Genomic DNA, 9,608 nt, shown 5'->3' with positions numbered 1-9,608 from the left:
GTGGTAAATGAAGTGCTCAAATAAATAGCCTATAATATATATATATATTTTTATAAAATACTATTACATACAAGAATATTAAATTTTAAAATTCATTTAATTAATAAATGCAGTAGCAGTACATTTGACAGTTATGCTTATTTGGAATGATGATGAGATATCAATCTTAATTTTAATTAATTTTGTATTCCATTTCATTTATGTGTGCACTGAGTAGTTAATTCATATTCAATTCATGCATTTGACTGCAAATTAATTGAATATACTAATGGTAGGTTTTGTAGTTTTTCTTTTTATTGTATCACATATTTATTTATATGAATTAATTTTTTTTTTCTTTTAATATATGATTATTTTTATTATAATTTAAAATAAATATTTGTAAGTGAAAAGATAAAATTGACAAATAAAAATTATGGAATGTAAAAATATATTTTTATTAAAAGAATAATTTCCGAAAAAGAACTTTTCTCTATATATATCATAAACAGAAGAGCAACTCAATTTTGAATTCCCTCAAACGTCGAAAACATGCCCTCTCCGTCACTCTAAAACCGCCGCCGCCGCGGCCGCCCACTCTGCTTTCCCCTGCCGCCGGAAAAATGGTTTGCCGCCGCCGCCGCATTGTACTGCTCATTACTGTTATTCTTAATCCTTCATTGATTTTATGTATAAACCAAGAAGGCGCGTTCCTTCTTCAAGCCAAGCTTGGTCTAGACGATCCAAATGCCGTCCTCGCCGACTGGAACCCTAGCGACGCCACGCCGTGCAATTGGAACGGCGTCGTATGCGACTCCGCCGCCGGAAGTGTTCTCTCGCTAGACCTGTCCAGCTCGAGCCTCTCCGGCCCCTTTCCCGCCGTTCTCTGCCGCCTCGAACACTTGTCCTTCATCTCGTTCTACGATAATTTTATCAATTCCAGCTTATTGGAAGACGACCTCGGCTTGTGCAAGTCGCTGGAGCACCTTGATTTGGCGCAGAATTACATCACCGGTGCGCTTCCGAAAAGGCTTGCGGATCTTCCCAACCTGAAGTACCTTGATTTAACTGGAAACAACTTCTCCGGAATCATTCCAGACAGTTTCGGAGCCTTCTCGAAGCTTGAGGTACTCTCTTTAGTGGAAAATTTGTTGGAGGGAACAATTCCGGCGTTTCTAGGAAACGTTTCAACCCTAAGGCAGCTGAATCTGTCCTACAATCCGTTTTCTCCGGGGAGGATTCCGCCGGAGCTGGGGAATCTCACCAATCTCGAGGTGCTGTGGCTGACTGAGACGAATTTGGTGGGCGAGATACCTGATTCGCTCGGTCGTCTCGATCGACTCACCGATTTGGACTTGGCGTACAACTGGTTAACTGGTTGGATACCGAGTTCGCTTACTAAATTGACGAACGCCGTTCAGATTGAGCTCTACAACAACTCGTTTATCGGCGAGCTGCCCAGCCATGGCTGGTCGAACATGACAGCGCTGAGGCGGCTAGACGCGTCCATGAACCACTTGACGGGGACGATCCCCGCCGAACTGTGCGATTTGCCGCTGGAGTCGCTAAATCTCTACCAAAATAACCTGCGGGGTGAGTTGCCTGATGGCATTGCGAACTCTCCGAATTTGTACGAGCTGAGGCTCTTTCAGAACAAGTTATCTGGAAGATTACCTCAGAATCTCGGAAAAGCCTCGCCGCTGCGGTGGATTGATGTTTCGACGAATAATTTTTCGGGCCTAATACCTGAGACTCTGTGTTTGAATGGTGCGCTTGAAGAGCTTCTATTGATTGAAAATTCATTTTCCGGCTCAATTCCGGCGACCATGGCGGTATGTAGGAGCTTGGTGCGCGTGAGATTAGGGCACAACGCGTTATCCGGCGAGGTGCCGGCGGGGTTTTGGGGGCTGCCTCACGTTTCGTTGCTTGAACTCTCCGGCAATCTGTTATCCGGTGGAATAGCTAAAAATATAGCCGGCGCATCCAACTTATCTCGTTTGATTTTGTCCGGTAACAATTTCTCCGGCGATTTACCTGAGGAGATTGGATTCGTGGCTACATTGCTGGAGATTTCCGCGAGCGATAATAAGTTAATGGGGTCCTTGCCGGGAAGTGTTCAGAACCTTGAGCAGCTAGTGAAGCTTGATCTTCATAACAACGAGCTTTCTGGTAAAATCCCGAGCGGGATTCATGCCTGGAAGAAGCTAAATGAGCTTAATTTAGCAAACAATGAATTCTCAGGGGAGATTCCAGATGGAATTGGGGATTTGCCTGTCCTGAATTATCTCGATCTGTCAGGTAATCACTTTTCTGGTAAGATTCCAATTGGTTTACAGAATTTGAAGCTCAATCAACTCAATTTGTCAAATAACCATCTTTCCGGCGACATTCCTCCATTGTATGCCAAGAAAATGTATAGAGAAAGCTTTCTGGGGAATCCAGGGTTGTGTGGCGCCATTGATGGCTTGTGCAATTCAAGATATGGGTTCAAAAACCAGAGCTATGTATGGTTGTTGAGATCTCTGTTTCTATTTGCTGGATTGGTGTTTGTTGTTGGCGTCACATGTTTCTACCGCAAGTACCGGCAATTCAAGAAGGCGGATAGATCGATTGAGAAATCGAAATGGACATTGATGTCGTTTCACAAACTGGGCTTCAGTGAGAATGAAATCTTCGATGCATTAGACGAGGACAACATCATCGGCAGTGGTTCGTCCGGTAAAGTTTACAAAGTGGTTTTGAGCAGCGGCGAGACAGTCGCCGTGAAAAGGCTTTGGGGGCGTCCGAAGCTTGCAGACGACGATGTCGAAAAGGGCACTCTCCAAACTGACGGTTTTGAGGCAGAGGTCGAAACCTTGGGCAAGATCCGGCACAAGAATATCGTCAAGCTGTGGTGCTGTTGCACGGCGAAAGATTGCAAGCTTTTGGTTTACGAGTACATGCCTAACGGCAGCCTCGGCGATCTTCTTCACAGCACAAAAAGTGGCCTGTTGGATTGGCCTATAAGGTTTAAGGTAGCCATGGATGCAGCCGAGGGGCTTTCCTACTTGCACCATGACTGCGCGCCTCCGATCGTTCACCGAGACGTCAAGACAAATAATATATTGCTCGACGCAGAGTACAGTGCCCGCGTTGCAGATTTCGGCGTAGCCAAGGTTGTCGGAAAAAACGCCAACAGCGGCGACAAGTCGATGTCCGTCATTGCAGGCTCATGCGGTTACATCGCACCCGGTTCGTTTCATTTCGTTCGCACATTCGATCATTGTCTTAAATGCCGCCATTTTCTAATAAATTTCTAATTTTTGTCGCAGAATATGCTTACACGATGAGGGTGAACGAGAAGAGCGACATATACAGCTTTGGCATCGTACTTCTTGAGCTCGTCACCGGGAAGCTTCCGGTAGATCCTGAGTTTGGCGAGAAGGACTTGGTGAGATGGGTTCGGACAACATTGGATCAAAAAGGCGTCGACCATGCAATCGACCCGAAGCTCGATTTGTCCTTCAAGAATGAAATTTGCCGAGTCCTCAACCTCGGCCTCCTCTGCACGAGCCCGTTGCCTATCAACCGGCCTTCGATGAGACGTGTTGTCAAAATGCTGCAAGAGATAGGCGATCACAATGGCCACAAAGCTGCCGGGAAGGATGGCAACTTGACGCCGTATTACTACGAAGATGGTGAAGAACCATCGGAACACGGGAGCGGCGGCGGCAGCGCGGCCTGATCGAACCGCCGGATTTTGTAAGCAATGCAGAAACTTTGACAATGGTTAATTTTATTGCATGGGTTAATGTTGTCGTAGGCGGGCATTTATTTGTAGGACGTGGAAGCTTCTGTTTCTGCTGATTCCGGCGAGTGAATGGAATCAATCACACTTCGTTGGTTTGTCTCTTTTAAGGTTCTTAAATGCAGAAATTTTGAAATTTATCTGTCGGCTACAGTATTCATTAGGATTATAATGTCAACTTCAGACATTCAAGTTACAGTACTTGTTCATAATTCATCTCCCCTTCCATTTCCTTCCCAAAATAAATGTTGAACCCCACTGAAGATGCAAATTCATAACCCGTGACAGAGAGTTAAGAAAGCGTGTGCTAGTGTTTTGTTACTAGCTGCCACGTGGAAAATTAAAAATTAAGGAGTTCTTTTGAAAATTTGAAAATAATTTACTTTATTGAAAAATATTGTATAAACAATAGTACGAAATAAAGCATTGCGATGTTAAAATTAAAATTAAAATTAGAATTTGAAACAAACTAATAATTAGAGTGATTAAAATATATATTACTTTTAATAAAAAGTTAAAATAAAATACTATTTAAATCAATTTAAATAAAGAACTCAAACTAAATCCAAATAAACCGTATAATATCATTATTATATTGATTCTTTATATTATTGTTAACGAGGCCCATTTTAATATCGTGTGTAATTATTGTTATTATTATTATTATTAATTTCAATTTGTTCGCAATAAGGAAAAAAAAAAAAAGAAATTTGTTGTCCCGTATGAAATGTTCCGGCCAATCCCTATTTAATTATTTTAATTTTTTATTATAAGGTGGAGATACTTATTACGAACTATTATTATATAGGCTTCACCGGTGCTAGATTGAGTAGAGCTGGCAAACAGATATCGGGTTTGGGTTTGGATCAGCTTAAACGGGTTACAAAACTCTTGATCTGAATCTGATCTATTTAATTAAATGGGTTGATATTTGCAACCTATTTTTTATTAATCGGATCAACTTGAATCTCACTCGTATAACCCGTTTAATCTAAAAATTTTAAATTTTAATTTAAAATTAAAATTTATACTAACAAAAATTTTAAATGCATAATATATACATATTAAAGTAAAAAATTATTTATTCATATCATGAAACCGATATTACAAGAATTGAATTAACAAACCCTACACAACACAATCCTTTATTTTTTATTGTTTATTTTTATAAAATTGGACATAAATATTGAATTGTATTGATAAAATTTAAAAATTATATTTAAATTTAAAATAATATTAATTAAATATGTTAGACGAATTATTTTCAGGTCGAAAATGTAGACCTTAACCTGACCTATTTAATTAAATAGGTTAAACGGGTTTGACCCAATTATTAATTGGGTCGAAAATCTCAACCCAAACCCAACTATTTTAGGTCAGGTTCGGGTCGGGTTATCAAATCGGGTTAATTTTTGCCATCCTAAGATTGAGGGACCACAATGCTATTATATTTAATGATAGGGAGCCTCACAGAAACTCCAATCTAGTAAGGGCTATTTTGCAATTTGCATTATCCCCTTCTAGTTATATTTCAACAAAACAAATAAATCGTCGGTGCTAAACACGCTTTTAGTACTTGGGACAAATACCCCACCAAACATTAAAAAACGTAAAGAATAAATGAATAATGATCAAAATTGTCATAAGAGTGGCCCATATTTATGCTTAAAAATTAATTGCAGAAATCACAACTACTTACAACAATTAATTAGTACAAAGAACACCAAAAACCCACAATAAAATAAAATAAAATAAAAAATTTTAAAAATTCCTTTTTTGAGCTGAATTAGGTGAAGTTAGATGGACTGTTTCTACAACTGTTTTAATCCAATTATTGTCACCATTATCTAACACTATATTCTTTGCTGGATTTTTCTTACAAGTTAGATAAATAATTTTCAAAATAATAATAAAAAAATAGTACCGTAATGTGTACGTGTTTGAAGAGATGAAACAAAAAAGGAAATAAATTACAACACAGGGTAAGGTGGTGACAGAAAAATATACGATACAATTTTAAAATTTAATTATGTTATGTGTATAGGGTGTGGACATGTCGGGATGCAATAATTTGGTCACGATTGATTTGATGCCCTATCTAACAAATCAAATTGGGAAATTGTGTTGTTTTTTTGTTAAGTTGATTTAAAAATAAATTAACAAATTCAATGATGTTGTGAAATTTAGGAAAAATAAAAAAAAATGATAAATAAAATAGTAACAATAATGGAATGAGGAAGCAACCAAGTTGGATGGCTGAAACTAACCTAACAGATTAGCTAAGTTGTGGACAATTAATGGACGGTGTGGATTGACTCGGGAGTTAGGCTCCCCGGTGTCGCCAAGAATCGGTACGCCCAACGGAGCTATTGCTAGTTTCCCACCTTTTTCTTACCAATAGAACCCGATTTTTCAATACATACAGATTGCCATCCTTTTCAGTTCCTGTTTTTTGTTCAAATTTCAATCCCATTTAAGGTTGTTGTGCAATCGAATCGTGTCCCAAACTGTTGTTGAATTTTCCCCTTTTCCGATGTAACTCTACTTTTCAAATCGATCGATCGATCAATTTCTGAGCAACTTAATTCTGCAGAGCCGTCGATCGGAATGACCCACGGCGCCGTCACCGCCGTCTACGACGCCGGTCTGGTGGTTCTGTCGATTTTCGTGACGGTTTTTGCAGTGATTTTGTTCTTCCTCTGCAAGAAGGAGAAGGAACCGCCCGCCGGCCGGGACGAGGAGGAGGGCCTGCCGGCGGCGAAGCAGGCGGCGGCGGCATATGCGTTGATGGAAATCGAAACCGCCACGGATTCGTTCAACCACCGCCGGATCATCGGAAAAGGGCGCATCGGCACCGTCTACGCCGCCGTGATGCCGAAAGGCGAAGTCGCCGCCGTGAAGAGAATCCACCCCCGCCTGGTGCTGAGCCACGCCGGCTTCGGGTTCTCGTCGGTCCTAAAGTGGCTGTCTTTGGCCGATCATCCCCACGTCGTTCCGATCACCGGTACAATTAAATTAAATTATTAATCACGAATGAATATTCCGGTCATCTGAAATTTTTTTTCCGGCAGGGTTTGCGGAGGCGCCGGGAGAGAGAATAATCGTGATGGAATTCGGGGGGATGCTGAGCCTGGATTTCTACCTCCACCAGAACCCCGACGGGGCGGCGCTGCTCGACTGGAGCCGCCGTCTGCGGATAGCCGCCGGCGCAGCGCGTGGGCTCGAGTACCTCCACGACACGGCGGCGCCGCCGATCATCCACGGCTGCGTGAAGCCCTCCAACATACTGATCGACGTGAAGTTCTGCGCCAGGGTTTGCGACTACGGGCTCCATTTTCTGGCGGCGAACGAGCGGCGCGGCCTGGCGGGGTACGTCGACGAAGAGTATTGGATGGACAAACAATGCGGCGGCGGCGGAGGACAACCTGCGACAAAGGAAAGTGACGTGTACGGATTCGGTGTGGTTCTGTTGGAACTGTTAAGCGGCAAGAGAAGCAAGGAAGGGGAGCTTGTTCGATGGGCATTGCCATTGATAAAAGGGATGGAACTTAGGCAAGTTTTGGATCCAAGTTTAGCCATTCCGAGTGACGTGGGCCCACTTGGGAGATTGGCAAGAGTTGCTTTGGCCTGCGTCGGGAATTGTAGGAAGAACAGGCCATCCATGTCGCAGGTTGCTGCAATTTTGTCGACTTTAGAAACTCAAACTGGGGGGATCACTCTCACTTAGCTTCATCATCCCATCATCATATCTTAATTATATAAATATGATGTTGATTAGGGTTCTTGAATGGCATTGCCACGTGTCGGGTACATGATCTTGATATGTTTATGACTTATGTGTCAGTGTATAATCATCGTATATACATACAATACAATACAAGCAATAATACTTTCAAGTGAAGATTTATTTGAGTATGTTTGAAGCCAAGCTTGAAAGAGAAGTGGCGAGTTTCTTTTTCTTTTTCATTTTCTTACTATATAATTCTATAATTTCTTTGTAAAAATATGCTCCCCCATCCCTATCTAATTCATCTCATTTTTATTTTTATTTTTTTTTTAAAAAAATAAATTAAAAAACAATACTAGTTTATTATTAGAAAGTTGTTTAATTTTTAATTTTTTTTTCAAAAATAATAAAATAGTACATTAAACAGAATGAAGGCAATAATATTTTTAATTGAAAATTAAAACACAAACCAAACACACCCTCAATATTCTATAAAAATGGAATTCATCTGTTATCGTAATATTATATACAACACTAACACTTGCTATTTTAATCATATAAATTAATAAATGGACTTCTTTGTTGGGCCAAATGGGCTGTAAAAAGAAGCCCTAAATATTTTTTTTGTACAATTTGGTTCCAAACTTTATAAATTAATATTTTATACGACTCTAACTTCATTGACGATGACACAAACCAGATTCACTTCTCTTACATAACAATGATGTAATCTGAAATAATTGGAAACCTTTATTTAATAATTCGACTTTCCAAAATTAGTAAAGAGTTTCCATTACACAACTCACCAACGAGCTTATCATCGCCACCAAAATCTTGCATGAAACTAAAACATTAAATAAATAAATAAATAAAAATAAAAAGTGATGTCATGCAATTGTAAAACTTTCGTGATCAATATTTTATTATATATATATATATATATTATGATGCAAGAATTAAAAACCCTAAACTCACGTTTTGGGCCTCTAAAATGCAATCAAGAATCCTGACAATAAATTAAAATTCATCATAAAAACTAAAAACTCTAAAAGATGAAAATATATAAAAGACAGACTTTTGGCGTGAAGACGAAAAAGGTTGTAATGAAAGCAAGAAAACCATGGAAAGAGGAATGCATGCAGTTTTATTGAGCAATGATAAGAAATGGGTGCCACTGCCACTGCCACTGCCACTGCCAGGCATCAGCCGACTTTCATTTCTAAATTTGACCTTATCTGCAAATTAAATTAAATCAATTAAAATTAAAACCAGAAGTCAGACAAAAACCCTAAATTTGAAGCTTCCCTGTGAAGATTTCTGTTGCGTGACTTTCATGGGAAGCTGCTAAGATATTGCAAGAAAATGACTGCCAAGTATTTATTATATATATAAATTGCTATTATTTTTTTTTATGTAGGATGAACCAAAAAAATTTCAATCAATTTTTCTTTAATTACACACTGTTTTTTCCTATTTTAATATTCTATATATAAATATTATATATCCTTGTTCTTCAAGTATGTGTATGTCGGCTCTGAGTTTTATTTTAAATTGTAATTTAATATATATATATATATATGAAATCATATGAAAATCATTGGAGTATTTTATTAAAAAATTATAAGAAGACTAGCTTGTATAATATAATAATTGCAAAAGGGTAAAAATTCAAAGAGGAAAAAGTGGTATTATCCCATTAATCATATATATATATATACATGTATAGCCAAGCATTGTGGCTCACAATATGCGTACTGATTATGATCAAATCTCATTTAATTTACTGTTAAAAATAAGATAATAAAATAAGTGTGTAATAATACATAATACAGTAAATCAGTGAAAGAGAGAGTAAAACCAAACGACAGATACATGTGTAAAAAATATATATGCCTTACTTGAAAGGAGAAGTCTACGCAAAGAAAAAGGGAAGAAAATATTCAAAAAAAAAAAAAAAGAACACAGAAAAGCATCATCACAAAATTCTCGTAATTCAGAGATATTTGTAGTACTGTTACTTTCACATTAGTTGGTATGTTCATGTATTTGAATTCCTATATGTATATGTATATATATATACACACACTGTGTGTATGTATGTATCTGGAATTGGAG

General features: G+C 38.7%; 2 protein-coding genes across 2 annotated transcripts; both read left to right on the top strand.

Annotated features, from left to right (window-relative positions):
- Nucleotides 1-521: 521 nt before the first annotated feature.
- LOC127249790 (receptor-like protein kinase HSL1) lies at nucleotides 522-3,906 on the top strand. Its single transcript, XM_051272787.1, has 2 exons — nucleotides 522-3,210; nucleotides 3,291-3,906. Exons 1-2 carry the CDS (start codon nucleotides 603-605, stop codon nucleotides 3,701-3,703), a joined length of 3,021 nt encoding a protein of 1,006 aa, XP_051128744.1. The 5' UTR covers nucleotides 522-602; the 3' UTR covers nucleotides 3,704-3,906.
- Nucleotides 3,907-6,201: 2,295 nt separating this feature from the next.
- LOC127249489 (serine/threonine-protein kinase-like protein ACR4) lies at nucleotides 6,202-7,701 on the top strand. The gene is made up of 2 exons (XM_051272276.1): nucleotides 6,202-6,770; nucleotides 6,838-7,701. Exons 1-2 carry the CDS (start codon nucleotides 6,374-6,376, stop codon nucleotides 7,491-7,493), a joined length of 1,053 nt encoding a protein of 350 aa, XP_051128233.1. The 5' UTR covers nucleotides 6,202-6,373; the 3' UTR covers nucleotides 7,494-7,701.
- The last annotated feature ends 1,907 nt before the right edge of the window (nucleotides 7,702-9,608 follow it).

This window comes from Andrographis paniculata, unplaced genomic scaffold (genome assembly GCF_009805555.1).
Source record: "Andrographis paniculata isolate CXL003 unplaced genomic scaffold, ASM980555v1 Contig36END, whole genome shotgun sequence".
Classification (NCBI taxonomy): Eukaryota; Viridiplantae; Streptophyta; class Magnoliopsida; order Lamiales; family Acanthaceae; genus Andrographis; species Andrographis paniculata.
Note: the sequence above shows the minus strand (reverse complement) of the source record. Positions and strands in the feature narration are given on the sequence as shown.